This window comes from Perna viridis, chromosome 10 (assembly GCF_037379345.1).
Source record: "Perna viridis isolate PV_CMFRI_1.1 ecotype Kerala chromosome 10, ASM3737934v1, whole genome shotgun sequence".
NCBI classification, from domain to species: Eukaryota; Metazoa; Mollusca; class Bivalvia; order Mytilida; family Mytilidae; genus Perna; species Perna viridis.
In genome coordinates this window covers 34,721,107-34,740,293 of record NC_142454.1, presented here as the reverse complement: position 1 = coordinate 34,740,293, position 19,187 = coordinate 34,721,107, and the positions used below count along the sequence as shown (strand labels likewise).

At 32.3% G+C, this 19,187-nt stretch overlaps 1 protein-coding gene across 9 annotated transcripts in view; it reads left to right on the top strand.

The window, feature by feature from the left end:
• LOC148605553 (uncharacterized) overlaps positions 1-19,187 on the top strand; it is a 117,605-nt gene that overhangs the window by 68,948 nt on the left and 29,470 nt on the right. For 8 of the 9 annotated variants that reach the window (XM_088548462.1, XM_088548464.1, XM_088548461.1 and 5 more), the window contains 8 exons: positions 4,088-4,171; positions 4,671-4,760; positions 9,327-9,449; positions 10,361-10,456; positions 12,406-12,516; positions 13,690-13,758; positions 15,513-15,602; positions 16,706-16,786. In XM_088548462.1, the coding sequence (XP_088404588.1) occupies positions 4,088-4,171; positions 4,671-4,760; positions 9,327-9,449; positions 10,361-10,456; positions 12,406-12,516; positions 13,690-13,758; positions 15,513-15,602; positions 16,706-16,786 (744 nt within the window). The remainder of the gene's footprint in view (positions 1-4,087; positions 4,172-4,670; positions 4,761-9,326; positions 9,450-10,360; positions 10,457-12,405; positions 12,517-13,689; positions 13,759-15,512; positions 15,603-16,705; positions 16,787-19,187) is intronic. The other variant, XM_088548463.1, reaches the window with a different exon arrangement.

Here is a 19,187-nt window from a genome sequence, read left to right as displayed (position 1 = left end):
GATGACTTGTTGAAAAACCATAAAAAGAGGTGTCTCAGTTCCTATGATTTCCAAATGAGACTGAAAACCAATTACTCATACATACCTTTTGGAGGGGTAGATAAATGTCCCAAAAATGTAAATGTTACTGTAAAAAATATGGTGTCACTAACCACTTTAAACGTTTCCATTACGTTACATGTTGAAGTAATTTTCAAAGTTTCACATTGAATTCCCAGGACAAATGATATCTTTACGTTGTATATCTTTGTGAAGCTGGGAAAATAAGACTTTCAAAATCAATATGCTAATGGCACGATGATTGTAGAATTTTTTCACAAAATCGGCTTGAATAAATAATACATAAAATTCACATTTTCACATTGCCTGCTAACTGACAGCATGGAGGCAAGTACTCATTTTAACCGTTTTTATACACTTTTATAGTAAACTACAAAAACGGTTTTAAAGGACACATCTTCAGCTTTTTTTATGAATACTGTAGATCAATATATACACTCAGTTTGCTCTAACAATGCATGGATCTAGATACAATATGCATTTTGGTACTTTATAGGGGGTGGTCATTTTATCTGGAAGAAGTGAGTGAGACCTTAAGAACTTTTATGATTCTTAGTCTGTGCTGTTGACTATTTGAGTATTTTGAATATCTCATATAGTAACATTATGTATTTCAGGAATTTTGTCAGGTTTTGAGTCAGCTTTACTCACACAGATGGTGTTGCTCTATTGTTTTTAACAGTATCTTGTGCCATGCTCTTTTTAAAATATAGCCAGACTACCAATTTTAATACACTGATTTATGAGAAAATTGAAATTTTGACCAAAAAGGCCATTTTCATCGATATATGCACTTCTCTGAAATGTCATAATTAAGGTTATGATCTCACTAACCATTTCTAACATTTCCATTTCTTTACGCGTTAAAAAAAAAGTAATTTTCAAGAATTTCACTATGAATTCCCAGAACAAAGACATCTGTTACATAACATTGCAAAGCTTGGAAAATACAGCAGATGTTTAGATTGTTTTCATGAAGGAAGTGATGAAGTTCTTCTCTCTTGTTTGATACCCCTTCTGCATGCCACTGCATGATGTTAATATGTGGTTGCTCTTTTCTTTTCAGTTTGATCTTTCTATGGTCAGTAACTCTCCCAGTTTGCCCCATGACAAGTCAAAACTAAGGTAGCATTGGCTGGGCTTTTTCGAGACAGAGAGCCCGGCACTGCACCTGCCTAGTGGGTCCTCACAGGGCGAGCACCAAATGGTTTGTTCATGGTTAAAATTGATCATAATTGAGAAACAGACCTATGCCGAATATTCATTTAAATTCATCAAAGAAAGGCAGATAACTCTTTAAATTGAGCGAAATTTGGTTGCATTGTTAGATAACTTGAAAATATTTTTATCCATACATTGTCGATTGAAAACAAATTTTACAGTATTTGACATACATATATATGTACATAACATTAGATCAAAATATTCAGTGGGATAAAATTTACCCTCTGTCCTTCATATCATACGATCTGACTTTCACATGGACAGCCTTATAAGTAATTAAAGATAAATACATGTATCACTGAAGGGCATGCTTTAAAAGTGGTCATTTCTATCATGTCTTATGCCTAATTTTATTACTTTTGGTATTATTAGACTTAAAGTACATCAGGCTTTCATGTCATGTGAAAAAAGCAAAACATAAAAGCAAAAATGTTCATGAAGTCTTATTTACCACTTCCAGATCAAATGGCCATCCCTTTATGTGTTACAAAAACATAACTAACATAGAACTATGCAATGTTGATGCCCTGTCTGTGTAGCAAAATAAAGCTGAGAATATGTACAAAAATTTTATTTGTAATTTACGACAGAAGTGTACAAATATGCTAATATGTGTAAGTAATATATTAACCTCCTTTTTATGATACAGCAGAAAAGTTTAAAATACGAATTTTAAGCATTAGTTATTCACGCAAATTTTGTTCGAAACTTCAATGATTATCTTACGATTTGCTTAATGGTTTTGAAAGCCTTATATTTTTCCATATTTTTTTATAAGTTTTGCAATGATATGCACCTTTAAGACATCATTTGTCATGAAAATTCACAATGAAAATTACTTGTTAAACATGTTAGGTAATGAAAGCATTAGAAGAGACTATTTGTGCATTTGTCCATTTTTGTAAAGGGTACTTAGTTTGTCACCTTCAACAGTTTTTTTTTTGTTGTTTTTTTTTGTTGTTTTTTTTAGGGGGGGGTTACAGCTTTGAAATGGTTTGGGATGTTTATGTGTAGATGCAAAGTACATTATTTTTAGCTCACATAGTTGTAGGTCTTGTGAGATAAAAAAAAATCTATCAGTGGTCAAATTTTAATGAAATATGTTGACCCATGTTGGCGTTATTGCCCTTTCTGGACATTTTTTGATGTTTGCTGTTTTTGATGTTATTCCTTTTGAGAAGTCTTCTCCTCAGAAACTAGCGTACAGAATTCAATAATAGGTGGTATGGTTATTTCTTAGGATATCCTACTCAAAATGACTGTTTGGTTTTCTGATCCGTTAAACAATCTCCGCTGTTACTGAAAAAATAGATCATAGGAGTCAAAATACAGTTTTTTACAATTAACTCTAAAACTGTTGAATTTAACAAGATTCTGATGAGGGTAAAGTTTGTCACCATCAGGAGACGGACCTATGCTTAAGTTTTCAAATTGATTTGTTGCCTGATGCTAGAGTCATGGCTCTTTAAACAGGTTTTTAAAACTTCAAAAATCTTCTTTACTGAAACCATGCGACACAATGTAATGAAAGTTGTTTTATGGTATCCTGCACAAATTAATCATTTTAAACTTTTTGTCGGTTTAAAAAAATGGCCGTCGTTGCTCAAAATACAACTTTTGTGTCAATATGCTTTTTCCGATTTTTTCATAAACTATAGAAGAATGAAGAAGATGAAAGTTACTCCTTAGATAAATATTATATTCTGAGAATACTTACAGTATTGAATTTTTTTATGCGGCCATTTTGCAACCATTTTCTTCAGTTGCTCGGATTCCAATTATTTTTGGTATCTTAAGGGAACATTGTGCTCTAAGGTGAATGGTAATGACGAAAGTTTGTTCTGGGCTGTCATTTTCCCATGAATTTTTATACTCGCTTTGATGTCAACGATATTTGGTTGATATTGTAAACATGGTCTGAGTTGAATGGTCAAGATAAAAACGTTGTGTAGCCATGGTTTAACCTATTTTATGTTCTTTTTCAGTATATGTATACTGGCTAATGCCCCCTCTCTTCAGATCCAGCGGATTTACAGAGCATGGTGGAGGCTGCCAAAATTTTCCCAAAAATTCCAGAGGTTCAAAATTATGTACTCGGTTGAAAGAATAATCAAGGGAACCAAGGTTATAGCGGTAATCAAAAGAATGTAATCCAGGGGCAAAGGCAAGAAATTGAAAACAGACATACACAAAAGAACATGAAGTAACTAAAATCATACATACGAAGTAACAAAAGCAAATGAGCAACTGGGACTCCATTAAAAACTGGGAGCTTGGACCAGGTGCACCGGTAGGATAAGCGTCCTCTGCATTTCTAGAAACACCCGCCGAGTTGCTCTTAAAAAGTTAAGTCTGGGGTAGACAAACGAGGAAAGGAAAACTATGACACAGTGAATAAATCAGTTTTCATGGGGCAGATTGATACACTATAACGATCCACGAATTCACGATGACGATTATAAAACTTCTGTAGTGACTTTAATCTTGTAGCAACATGAACTTACGGCATTTATCAGTATGTGCCCTTTTTTAGTAATTGTTTGGTCAAACATGGTAACAAAGCATGATGCCTTTACTAACTTAGTTGATAGGGCATGGTTTAAAAGGTGAGCGATTCCGACTATTCAATGGACTGTGTGGAGATCTATTTTCCTTGTTAGAGGTACCGGTAATTCCTGTTCATCTTTTTCTTTTTGTTCATTATTGAGATGAAAGAGATTTGTGTGAAAAATGGCAAATAAAGTGAAAGAAATGTAGGATTTGTTGGTGTATTAAACTTGTTCATGTTTTTTTTTATTTACAGAATGACCTTTCTTTGAGACAGTTTGCAGCTGCACACAGACACCATGATATTGTCCTTCTACTTGACCAACACAAAGCTACCATGGTAAATAGAAATGCATTATTTAAAACCAGTTTTGGTTAATTCATATGTAAATTTCAAGGTTTCATTTCAAATGTCAAATCCTTTCTAAATCTTAATATTTATAGATTAGATTTAAGTGAATTGGGGGTATTCTCTTTTTGAGCTTGCTCACAGTATTACTGATAGATTTTGATTTAATTCAATAGGGAGATTTCACACAGCAAAACATGGATTTTGTCTTTTATAAATATACTACTCTTTCTACCTTACTGATAGGAATTCAATAAAGTTTTTACGGAATACTTATTAGATATTGAAGTTGTGCACCTATTTAAAAGTCATAAAGTAACCAGAGACCTGTTTCACAAAACATCTCAAATTTATGTTATCTTCCAATCCTTCCTCAACTTAAATCCGCCATTCAAATCATTTGAAACTGAAAACTTGTTTTCACATGAAACCAGGGCTAGATAAATGAAGATCTTCTTTAAATGTAACACATTTCTGTTATTCATTCCAGGATGTCATTTATGGTGTGAAAGAAAGGAACTATAAAAAAGTTACTGATTCATTAAAGAAGTCTTGGTGCAATGTAAACTTTATAAACAAGGTACTCTCTTTACCCGTAGACATTTGCAGACATTGAGTAAAAGATCTCCCTCTTGTCAAAGGCAGATATATTTTTTTTGGAAATAAGATTCACAGTTGCATTAACCAATTGGGCTAGAAAAGCATAATCAATGATATTTTGTTTATTCTAAAGTTGATGTTTATTTTACAAATAATTGCTTTTAAGGATGAAATGATTTCAGTATCTAATTTGTATTACAATAGCCTCCCTTCTTAGGGTAAATATTGAAGGTGGAGTCTTGTCTTGTTTTTAGTATTCTATTTTTTATTTTGTTTATTTTTTTCTTTTTTATCTTTATTCGGATGACAAACAAGAAAAGGAAAACTGTGACTGGTTGAATAAATCAGTTTGCATGGTGCAAATGGATACACCATAACGATCCACGAGGTTTCAAATTCATGATATATATACCACATAAAACACCTCTCAGGTAGTGGCTATTCGGAGGTGCTTCCGGTTTTATCCGATGACCTTTTTTAACTCTTGAACTCCATCATTTTTAGGTCAGTCAGTTTTATCATGTGATTTATACTTATCGAACAAAACTCTTACATCATTTGGCTCATTAGGATCAAACTATTTTATTTGAGAGAATATACTGTAGTTTTCTTAGACACTTGTAATATCCTTGAATGTACATTGCTATGTTTTAAATCTTGAGATAAAGGAACTACTTTCCTTAAAAGATTTATGTGTAACATAGTACTTTGGAATTCTGTTTTTACTATATCTTTAATATAAACAGCTAAATATTCTTTTCTCACTTTATCTCGTATGGTAAAGGTATTCATTACTTACTACTCTATTTATTATGTTAAAAAAGCTGACATTCTCCATCAACTTTATCTTTAGTGTAAAAAGCTTGGCATTCTTTATTAGTTTTACCTTTAGTTGTGTTATGTCCCTAAAAATGTTAATTTTGACAATTTTCCGGTTTTTACCTTTATATAGAAAACAAAAGCTAATTGATGATTAATGTATAAATTGACAAAATGTTCAATATTTCAATATCTATTTTTGTGCGCATATTTTAGAAAAATCTGTTGTCACTTGTTGGAGTTATGGCCCTTGAAAGTGTCATTTTTGACGTTTTTTATTAGTTTTGCCTATAATTTAAAAAAAAACGGAAGCATTTTGGTGATAAAATTTTAAGCATTTCAGTATTTCTTTTTTTTGTTCAAATTTCTGATAAATTTGTTGACACTTCTTTGAATTATGTCCCAGAAAGTGTCGTTTTGACCATTTTTTTCAGTGTTTGCACATTGTTGACAAAACAATATTAATGATTAATGTAAATTGTTAAAAATATCAAGTATTTAAAGATCTATGATTGGTACAAATTTGGGAAAATTTGTTTATTGCATTTTTTAATTGCTTTTTTCACTTTTAGCCTGCTATTTAGTAAACATAATTAGAATGATACACTGGATTCCTAAACTCCGGAGGAATCCATATAAACAACATTACATAACTTGATCTGCAAAATGTACCACCAAATCTTTCAGAACTTTTAACCTCTGTACCCACTGCTGTCAAAGAGGATTTCCAGTCTTACCACAACACTTATTACTCCCGTAGTGGTATTGATTCAATGGGGATCCTGACAAATTTGAAAGATCTTTTGAAGACCCTGAATTCAAGATATTTATCAGAATATTATAGCATTAACACTTATGATTTTTTCAACACTGTAAACTTCTATTCCCCATGCTTAGTTAAAACCCCGACTCAAAAACATTAAACATCGTTGTCTGAAAAAGATGGTAGAGCTAGATACAAATATATAGCTTGGTAGAGATTCCTCATACTTTGTAAAAAATAATTACAAATCGTCTTCCACATATACAGAAGATGTTTTTAAATTGCATATTTGTCTAGTGTGGTGGACACATTTTTTTTTTAACAAACTGCCGCATTCCAATATGAACGAATTGTGCTCTTCTACTTGCTGACACTGTGAAGTCAGCCTCATATATTGACCTACACTTAGAGATCTATGGTAAAGGAAAAAGTATTGACCAAACTTTATGACACACATGATGACTTTCCTTTCATCTGTGGCACATCCCTTCAGCATCTGTGTATGGAGTTTTCATATCACCACTCATACGTTATGCCGGAGCTTGCTGTACCCTTTGCAGACTTCTTGTATTGCGCTATACTTCTTACAATTAGGCTGCTGGAACAGGATTATGTTGCTACAAGATTACAAGTCATTACTACAGAAGTTTTATGGTCATCATCATGAAATCGTGGATCGTTACGCTGTATCCATCTTCACCATGAAAACTGATTTGTTCAACGTGTCATAGTTTTCCCATCCTCTTTCGTCTAACCCAGACTCGATTTTTCAAGAGCAACTCTACGATTGTTTCTAGAAAAGCAGAGGACGCTTACCCTCCCGTTGAACCTGGCCCATGCTCCCAGTTTTACTGGAGTCTGAGTTGCTTATTTACTTTTGTTACATTGTATTATTTTAGTAACTTTATCTTCTTTGTTGTGTTTGTCTGTTTTCCATATCTGTTCTTTGGCTCTGGATTACATTCTTTTGTTTTCCGCTGGAATCTTGATTTCCCCTGATTACTCTTAGTGTAAATAGCAAAAAATTTCAGTACCAAGACAAATATCATCTGTGCAAATTTTGTCAAAGGTGTTCGACCGTTTTTAGTTTTTGTAAGTATTCAACTTTTTTAGGCTATTAAACCAGGTGAGCGATTCAGGCTCTTGAGAGCCTCTTGTTATGTTATTCTGCACAAAGATACATGCAATTGGTAGAAGAGAATCAGTTCTCACGATAACCAAGGTTTCCTTTTTTTGTTGTTGTTTGATTAAAAAACATCTTGTCCACTTTCAATGTAGGTATTCACATGTCTGATGTTCACCATACTTTAAAAGCCTCTGGTGGTATTCCATTAATGCCTGCTGTTTTAAATGATTTTTAGGCATTTATAATTTGGAATTGTTTATATTGTCTGCTTTTTACTGTTCTCATTAAAGTTAATAAGGACATTTAAAGACTTTGTCCCATTTATACCTATTTACATTCTTCTTTGTAAGTTTTTAATTTCCATTTGTGTTTTTGACTGATTTAGGCTTTACGTCTACTCTATGTTTTTGTGATAAAATATAAGAGTATTGATATCCCCGAATACATTTTGCTTTTTTTCTATTTCTTTACCTCATCATTTTAGACATTATCTTTTGTCACTCCTGCAGCATTTGTTAATTTTCTTGTCCAGTGCTTAAAATTTTAATTGTGCATTATTCTTCTGCGCCTTTGTTTTAGCATTGTTAATATTTTTTTTCTTTTTCCTGTTGTTGCTGCAATGATGATTATTGCTAGGTTTTGTTTATATATTGATGGATCTACAAACTGTATCTCTTGGGCTTTTTCTGCTCCAAAATCCCAAATCTATGCATGTACTGCCTGAGATCAATCCCATTCAATGTGTATCCATGATGAGACACTGTATATAGTCGGCTGTCTCATGGCTTTGTTCTGACAGGAAAGATTTACCAGCTATGCACAATTATTAACATGTGTATTAAAGCATTAAAGGATCTCTGACCGTCTTTACAGGTAAGGGGTTTTTTGTTCTTTGTTTTTTTGTTTGTTTTTTTTTTTTAATATTCTTTATTTAGCCCACAAGCCCAAAAGCTATTGGTATTACTATGTGTCCGTCGTACGTTAACTTTTTCGAACATTGTCTAGTCTGAAACTACTGGACAGATTGTAACCAAACATTGCATGAATGTTCCTTAGGGTATTTATAAATACTTGTATAGGGATTTTTCATCTAACAAAAACATGGCCGCCACAACTAAAAAAATATCATGGGGTCAAATTTCAGAATATTGCACATGACTCAAAAATAGTGGTGTGAAGCTAAAATCTAAATTGTTCAGCTTGATAGGATGGACTTATGCTAAATTTTCAAGACAGTCCGTTGACTAATGAATGAGTTAATGGTGTTGAGATTGATTTTTTCTGAATTTTACATTTTCAATGTTGAAAATCTCCTCTGAAACATCTGGATGGTTTGAAACAAAACTTAACATGGATGTTATGTGGAGCATCTTTAACAATCTGTGTGTGGTGATTTTAGTTAGTTGGAGTATACATGGTTGCCATAGCTAAAAAAAGACAATAGGAATCAAACCTATGTCAAAATATTCAGAAAGTTTCATTGATGGATTAATGGGTTTTAGGTCCTGGAATTATTTTTGTCCCGACTTGGATTTAGACAATTTTTTGCATGGTAAAATTGATCAGCATGGGACAGACTAATGCCGAAATTTTCATTAAGATTGGTTGATGGATGATGGGAGTTTTGCCCTTGGACTACTAACATGCTCTCTGATGAAATGATTCATGTGACAATAGTACATGAGGTCAAGAGTCCAGCTTTAGAAAGTAAAAATAACTATTTTTGACCAGGCTAGAGCCTGTAGCATTATTTTAAAGTTAATCAATAACAGTAATTTTTATTTGTTAATTTAAGATAAAGTACTCTTTTATGCATTTGATCAATCTTTATCTTTCAGTCTATCAATAAACCTCATATTTTACAATATGCCATTAAGATGAATGACTCAAAGTTAGTGAAAGTGCTTTGTGATGCAGGAGCAGATGTGAACCTTAAAGTGCTAGTCAATGAATATTTCTGGGTATTTAAATCTCTTATTAGGCTCTTTATATCCTTTAGTTAATTGTTGCAATGGCTTCTCTTTTAAGTAGCATTATTTCACACCTTACTTATTTATAATTTTGTTACAACTGAAAAAACAATGATTGTTTGTTAATTGTGCAGATTGATTAAATGACCATTGTAAAAAATTGAAATTTTAGTTTTTTAAAAGCTTATATCTTATAACAAACTAAAATTTCATTTTTATGAATGGTCATCTAATCAATCTGTACAATTAACAATTACTGTTGTTTTTTTAGTTGTAATAAAGTCATATATATGAAAGGTGTGAAATGATACTTCAGATTATAATTCTTTCTTTTTCAGAGGAAACATCAAAATGAACAATATAAATATGACAAAGAAACTGAAAAGAACACTCTGCAAAACTTCACCTAGTTTATACCATAGAAATTAAAAATTGTACGGAAAAAAATCACAAAAGAAAAAGGATATTAATTACGCTTTAGTGCCCATGGTAGCTTCTGAGGAATGTAATTCAAAGTAGTTTTCCATTACATGTTTAAAAATAATCGATTGTAATGGATTACACATAATAAATTAGTTCAATCAATTATTAATGGATTACATGAAAACAATTCACGAAATCGATTTTTAATGAATACAGGAACCCTGAAAACCTTGGTGGGAAAACTTCATGAATATGTCATGCTATACTTTAATGAAAATACCTGGGAGAACTTGATTTCATTATAATATCCGCGCTCAACCAATTTGAGTTATATTTACATTGATATGGGAAAACCTATAGAAGCACGACAATGAATCTCTCAGGGGGGTTAATTCTTTTGAAGTGATTTTTTGGCCAGTAATAAACTTTAAAAAAACTAAGTCAATTAAATTGTTAACAGATTTCAATTTACTCTACAGGGACCTTTATTTTTTTATGCAATCAACGGTAATACACCACAGAACATTATGATGACAGTTTTAAAAGCAGGTGCAAATTTGAGACTGAAGGATGAGGTTTGTATTACTGTATACTGTTATTGAAATCATGTTACACATATAATTTTTAAATTGTGGCATTAATATTAATACATTTGTATGTGATATAGATTGTTTGAGACAGTTAAGTGATGGTTTATGGTCATCATCATGAACTCGTGGATCGTTATGGTGTATCCATCTGCACCATGAAAACTGATTTATTCAACGGGTCATAGTTTTCCTTTCCTCGTTTGTCTACTCTGGACGACTTTTTATGAGAAACTCGGCGGGTGTTTCTAGAAAAGCACCTACCGGTGCACCTGGTCTATGCTCCCAGTTTTTAGTGGAGTTGGAGTTGCTCATTTGCTTTTGTTATTTTGTATGTATGATTTTAGTTACTTTATGTTCATTGTTGTGTATATCTGTTTTCCATGTCTGGTCTTTGTCCCTGGATCACATTCTTTTGATTACCGCTATAACCTTGGTTCCCTTGATTACTCTTATATAACGTGCAATTTTGAAGCCCTACAATTGATGAAAAAAGGTTTATTTTATCTTCTCCTCCCTCTAGATATCTAATGGTGCAACACTGATTTTTTGCTGACATGTAGTTTGACTTGTTTGTCCCTTCATAGTTCATCAAGTAGTTAGTCAGTACAGTTACTTTCAAACTTCTGAGTTTTGTGGGAGCAATATCCTAATGAACCACATCATATTGTTTTATTAGCTTATTAACCAAAATCTTTCTTTTACCCCTGCAAATGAAATGGGGGGGGTGTAAATCGGTTTTACCCTCTCTGTGTGTCTGTCTGCACTATTTTTTTAGCAGTTTGCAGCATCGTTACCGAGCTTTATGGGATGTACATTTAGATGTGCATATTGTCGAGAATTTATGCTTGGACAAAAGTTAACGTTTTGAACTTAAACTCCTCCTTTTACCTACTTGCATGATTGTTATGAAACTTAATGGGGTGTTAAGTTGTGAGGAATTAATGTTTTGACAAAAATTGTAGAAATGATGGCTGTTGGATTTCAGTTTTTTTCACCGAATCTTGCTCTCATCGGGATTGTTATGAAACTTAAAAGGGTGTTAAAATGTCATCTATAGATGTACATATTGTCAGAAACTTATGTTTGAACAAAAAAAATGTGAAAAAAAAAAACTTACCGTTGGAACTTACACATTTTTTTTCTGATATTTGTAAGGTAATCAGACTTGAGGTCTTGGGTCAGATGGAAAAAAAATGTTCTGTCAGACAAAATTGAATAATTATAGAATTGAAATCAAATTGTATGTTTTAAGTGCTTAGAATATCCGCCATACAAATTGTGTCCAATATGAATGGTATGTCCACATTGGTCCCTAAATTTACAGGGTTCACAGGCTGTAGCGGGAAGTTAATCCTGTTAGGGGCAATGTCTAGTTTTCACTCTTATTTGTATGTATTGATAGTTTTTTACAAACTTGTTGTCATAGATGACACTTGTTGTCACTTGTGTGTAAGTGTATGAATTTCTAAAAAATGTAAAATAATGTTCCATACCAAAAAAGGTAGACCTGTGTTGGATTATGCTGCTTTTTTTAGGAATTAGGGATCAAAAAGAGCCTAAACAAACATTTTTTTATGTTCTGTCTCTGTATATCTGTCTCCTATGCATTTTGTAAGCACATTGTCTCATCCTAAATTATTAAATGGATTTTAATTGAACTTTAGGAAGTTTAGGCATTATTTGCAGATGTACAAAAACTAGACAAACTGTTAGCCAGGTAATACCCCTATCCCTTTATCAGAAACCATAAAGGAAAGCTCAAAAGTCATTCAGATGGAAATGCAAAAATAGGAGGTGCACAGTGCCATCCATCATTTGATAAAGAATGTTTGCAAGTTTCATTCAGTTCAATCAAATGGTTTTAGAAGAGTCGCAAATAGAAACTGTGATAGATTGATTGAATATTAATCAAATGTTACGGATTTCTGTTAAAGAGAGGAAGAAGTGGAATTATGTATGCTTTGGACAAATCGCATGGTAAACTTTCCTTAGAAGTATTCGATTTCCTACTGAAAAATGGTTCTTATATTGGAGACAGAGATCAAGTAAGCTTTATCTGTACACATTACACACCATATGTGATACATCCAGTAATTTCTATACCTGAATAATCTTCTACACTGAACCTTGAATAACTATCTTACCTGAACCCTGAAAAACCATCTTAACTAAACCCTTAATAAGCATCTAAACTGAACCCTGAATAACGTTCTACACTGAACCCTGCATATTCTTCTTTACAGAACCCTGAATAACCTTCTACACTGAACCCTGAATAAGTATCCAAACTAAACCCTGAATAAGCATCTAAACTGAACCCAGAATAACCTTCATGACTGAACCCTGAATGACCTTCAAAACTGAATAACTATCTTAACTAAACCCGAATAGCATCTAAACTGAAGACTGAATAACCTTGAAAACTCAACCATTCAAACTGAACTCAGAATAACTTTCTACATTTAACCCTGAAACACCTTCTAAACTGAACCCTGAGTTACTTTTTACACTTAACCCTGAATCATCTTCTACACTAAACCCTGAATAATCTAAACTGAACTCTGAATAACACACTACACTGAACCTTAAAAAATTTCTAAAGTTACCCTGAATAACCTTCTAAACTGAAATCTGAATTCAAGGATATTCTTCTACACTGAACCCTGAATGAAAACATTTAAACTTAACTCTGAATAACTTTCTACATTTATCCCTGAATGGCCTTCTAAACTGAACTTTGAATAACTGCTTTAACTGAACCCTGAATTACCTTCTACATTGAACCTTGAATAAGCTTCTAAACTGAACCCTGAATAACCTTCTACACTGAACCCTGAATAACCTTCTACACTGAACCTTAAATAACCTTCATAATTGAATCCTGAATAACCACCTAAACTGAACCCTGAATTACCTTCTACATTGAACCTTGAATAAGCTTCTAAACTGAACCCTGAATAACCTTCTACACTGAACCCTGAATAACCTTCTACACTGAACCTTAAATAACCTTCATAATTGAATCCTGAATAACCACCTAAACTGAACCCTGAATAACTATCTGAACTCAACCCCGAAAAACCATCTTAACTTAACCATAAATAACCATCTAAACTGACCACTGAATATCTCATAAATACTAGCTTTAATTATTCAGTTTTAGAATGACTTTTTTGGCAGGTTTAACTGTTTGCTTGTTTTGTTTTTTTTTTGTTCAGACAGGAGTGACTGTAAGAGATATTGCACTGTTTGCCCAAAGATCTGATGTCAGAGACCTCATAGACAAAGTAAGTCATAGCATATTATGAATATATTTTTTGTCATATTTTATAATCTGTTGTATATTGAAAGTTACTGAATTTTAGCAGTCTGAATTTCATGTCTTAAAATTTTGTGAAATTTGTACACTTATGCAATGAACTTTAGGAAGCCATTTTTGCACAATTCCTCCAGGTTTGGTCATGTAAAATTAGACAAAAGAACTTGTAAAAGAACTGTATAATAGCATGTATCTAAAAAGGGGATCAGTGTGTCTTTATTAGACACAACTTTTTAAAAAAAAATATGAGTGCATGGATATATGACAACTGTAGTTTGAAAGTATAAAATTTTCTTAAAAAATAATGTCAAATTTGTCTGCAATTTATGTTTACTCTTTGAAGACTATTTTCACTTTCTCTATAGTTAATTTTGTTTGTACTTTTTTTTTGTCTCTCTGTATAATGTGATGCACTTAGAGGCATATGTCGTTCACAATTTTATTCTCTTGTAAAGGCTTTCACACCTACTATTCTTAACAGTTTTTGATAATATTTTCACGAAAGGTTGCTGCCATGAACCTCTTGCCTGGTAATTAACCAGGACAAGCTAATATTTTGAGAGTTATAACCCTGGGAAAAAAACGGCCCTTAAATATCAACTTTGTTGTAACAATATAAAAATGCTCAAAACTTAGTAAAATTACTATAAGGAAAGTGGCTTTTCTAATTGTATCGGCATTACAATATTGGCACAATTATACATCTTTTACAAAAACTCTTAAAATTGTGAAAGTTGGCATTTATTCCGGTCATATTTACATCCAGAAAACTACGTCCGAACTCAAGAAACAACTTTATCATTTCACATATGATAAATTATGTAATAAGCAATGTATTCATTAAATTTGAAGTTGTTTTTTGGGTGTTGCCACAATTTCATTGCCAGAAATGAGATCAGAAAGTTACCAAAAAGTACAAAATTTACAAAATATTTTAATTTTGGTCAACTTCAACCGACTCTTTTGTACTTTTAATGCAAGAACTTTCAGATACAAATACTCAAATTGACAATTAATACTTTGAACACTAAGTGAATAATTTTCAGTAGTATTTAAGGCAAAAATGATATTTCAATGTTCATTGTTCTTTCTTATTTAAAATGTTAAGTGCTCTCAATCAATAGATATGGATAAATTGTGTTACCAAATATAGCAAGCATATATCTCCTTGGCAAAAAATTTTTCTGCAAAATAATTTTGATGACATTTATACCTTTTTTATATCTCCAGTAAACAAAGTTGAGGAGTACATAGAGATCATCCTGTCTGTATGTTTGTTCTCCCATTCCTCTTTTCACCAAACTCTTTCTGTACCGCTCAGGAGATTTCGATGAAATTTAATGGAAGTTAAGCATCATATGTAGATGTTTATGAAGGAATATATTTTTTGTTGAAGGAATTCAAAAGAAAAAATATAGCTTAAGAGATTAAGACTTAAAAAAAAACTGGGTATTCGCTATGTGACATTACTCACTATTTTTCTAACATAAGAATGGTGGGGACATAAAACACTATTTTTTCAAATTTGTTTAGAATGTATAACTATGTCTACATGAAGAGTCACTTAGTTTTGTAGTCTTAATTATCAAAATTAGTTTAAAACGAGAGATGAAAAGTATTTAAAAAAATAAGTAGCTGTGTATAGTGCTTTGAAAATATTTGTACTGTTGACCGCTAATTTTATTGGATTTTTGTTTTTGTTTTTGTTTTTTTTTGTTGTAGTTTTATGTGTCAAAAATTCGGAGCTCGGATATTCAGTTATTGGAACAGTTAGCCTGTGATGGATATGACAATCTGCTTGGTGAATTTAATGTATGTTTACACAAGCTAAATTTGATTATTGTGTATATAAGAAGACATTTTAATTTTCATCCATGCTGATGGTTACAATTTCTGTCTGTCTTGGGTATCAGACATCAAGTCAATTTCAAGTTTTCAGCACCATAAAAATGTACATTTCTTGTCTAAATTTGTTTGCTATTTTGGGAGCTAATTTATTTTGAGTCATATATTGTAAACCTGAAATTGACAAATTAATTTTAGTGACAAACATTTACTGAAACTTGTAAACTTTGCTATCTTCAAGCCTGGACTGTTTATGAAAGAACTTAAAATACAATATAGTTATATTTATAAAGCGACTGTCAAATATATCAGTGAAAATAACATTTAAAATTTTTAATTAAAAAACAAATTATGTGTGGATGCCTGAACAATAGAGGTGGTCAGTCAGGGAATCTATATTGTTACCAAAATAAAATGAAAGTTGTTCTATATCCTTAACCATAATTAGCTTACATCTATTCTAGAGATACAAACATTGCAGGGATTTTTAAGGAGTCTTAAATTTCTAGGCAACTGAAAATGAATATGAAAAATAAAATAGGTGATTTGATGATTTTGATACACCTGTTGTTAGATAGGACATGTTATGGTATACCGTTGTCTATCCTTCTGTCCTTCCGTCATTCACATTAACTCCAAAAATCTTCAATCAATTTTCATGAAACATTGGGGAATAGTTTGTGTCCATTTACTTATACTACCTTTTGATTTTTCTTTATCATACCTTCGAGATGCAAAATAAAGCGACGTACAGATATTACATTGTCCATCTGTTGTTAGCTGATGTTATCTTTAATTACTCTTATTAAAAGTATTTTAGTCATTTGTCCATTTTCATGCTTACCCTGTGTCAATCAGTTAATCATAAGCCAAATTAAGAGCTGTACCCAGTTTCAAATTAATATTTGCTTTGATTGTTCAGGGTTCAATATTTGTAGGCGTATCAAGCAGCATCCCAGTTGACATTTAACAGAACCACACTGAATTTCAAATGGTTTGATACTTCTTTAATTACTATAGATTTTGATTGAATTCCTCAAGTGGTTATTACTTACATTATTGATTTTCAGTACAGAGATGCTTTCATTTATGCTTCTGGAAACAATACAGGAGATGCTTTAAGATTTGTAGAATGGCTTCCAGATTTCTTGGTATGTATTTTAAATCTTATTTCTTTATTTAATTTTTGTAAATTTTGAATAGTTTCATTCATTAAAAATGGGATACTTTCCCTATCATGTTCGATCCAAACTTTCATATTGTGCTTTTTGAATGATGCATATTGGGAGTGCATAAATAGTGTTTTGTTTTTGTTGTTTTTGTGTTTTTTTTTTTTTTTGTATTGTTTTTTTTAAGGGGGTGCAGTCAATACAAGATTGATGTTTTGAAATTTTAGGCCACATAGATGATGAATGCAAAGTAGAAGTGCATGTCACACCAACTATCTTAGGATCCTTACTACCTAGGAACCAAAGGGTTTTAATGTTTAGCTCTAACAATATAATAAGTTAAACACTAAAAAATTTGAGATACTCATAGTTCGCATTTTAGCAGCTATTAGCAGTTTCAGTAATGTGTCTCAAATGAGAATCTAACTTTGTTGGGTTTTTTTAGGGTAAGTGCACATGACTTGCTATATTTTATAAACAATTTATTTTAGTTTGTACAATAACTGCAGGACAAGATGTTGCTTACAATACATTGTAAATGTAGTTCGAAATAACGGTATAGAATTTTACAATTCAGATCGATATGTCATACTTATAATTATTTGTTACGATTCCAGACCATGAATAAAATGCTAATTCCATGTAAATATAATTTCGCCAATACCAAATATACAGGTAGATCCAACGACTTACATGGCCATGGCCAAGCAGGGGGTGGGGGTTGGGGGAGTCACTTTCTATATACAGACGGGAAGCTGGAATGGATTTGTTTTTCTAGAGTTGAAATACATGATTGGATCATAAATTTTCTATTTTCCTATGTGAATGGGTTATTATTTCTGAGCTGTACTATATCAATGGGTCATCTTTTTACAATTTAAATGTATAATTTATTGCAAAGACAAACTATCACCAATCTATCTTCAATTAGTGTCTCCTCTTATCTTCTCTTAATTCAAATTGATGTGGCGGAATATATGAATGGGTACGTCTTTCGCACTGGAAAATATATGAGTGGGACGGATTTTCTTGCTAGACAAATATATCAATAAGGTGTTTCTCCAGCTCCAGCTGCACCCCTGTACCCAATTGTAACAAAAGTGACCCCCTTGGCCAAGAAAGCAAAAGACAAACATCACTGTTCAAAATATACAAATCGCGGATGATTTCTACTCCATTTGCTGTTTGTTTTCTAGATGCACTTATATGTCTGTTGTAAAACTTCATCATTTATTCCTGATTTTATTCCATGAAACTCTATAATATCCTCATCTCCTGTGCTTTGATGAAAATGTCATGACGTCTTCATGAATGAAATTCCTGACCTAGTTATGCAAATGACCCACCTCGACATCACACACTTATGATGTTGCAGCAGGCAACGTTCTCCACCAAATTAAAGTTTGCCGATTTTTGTTATACCTACATTTTGCAAAAAAATATGTAAATTTTCGATTTTTCCTATTTATTTTTGCTAAGAGTTAGAAGAAGGTCACATAAACGTTACACACTTGCATCCATTTGTACCTAAATGCTGCTATTTGGGCAAAGACCTGGGATAAAATTGTTATCCACGTTAATATCCGTAGATATGAATATTTTAACACTTTCATACGAAAAGTCACAATGACTTAAGTTGCAAATCAACAAACTTGATATATGAATTAGAATACAACTTATGTGGTTTAGTATATGTCGGAGAAATGCAAGAACGATCAAACAAAAGAATGTGCTGTCATCGTTCAGGAATTAACACCACCAAACTCCTGACAGTTTATCAACACTTTAATTAAGAAGATCATTCAATCCTCTCCATGAAAGTTTCTATTTTAGAAAAAAATTTACCATCCTACAAACAGTCCTGTTCTAAGTAAAAACTATAGTAGGGAAAGAGAGGAGCACTGGATACGCAGACTAGGTACTGTAATAACTTACGGATGCAATGACAACATCAAAAGTATAGGAAACCTTTCAAGCCATTATAACAATAGCATAAATGTGCTGAATTTATTTGACAAAAATTCAAGATGGAAAAGGAGTCATGGGCATCGCCACTATACGTCACCTAAGTTACATGATGTCTCCATAGATGGTCTCCTTCCTTTCATACAAAAACTTCTTGGACTTCGTCACATTAGAACCAACCTTTTTGCTATACCTCTCACTCTACTACACTCCCTTTACAAAACAAGTCTTGACACGCCTGTTTCTGACTCCACCTCATCATTATACAGACTTGTTGCCATCATTTTGGATATTGGTTTCCACAGACTCATTAGACCAGTTTGTGTTAAAAGTCAAGATGAAGAAAAACGATCATTTCTTCCACTACCGTTTGTCAACAAAGGTATAGATGCAATTAATTTGGCTAACATCCTCCATC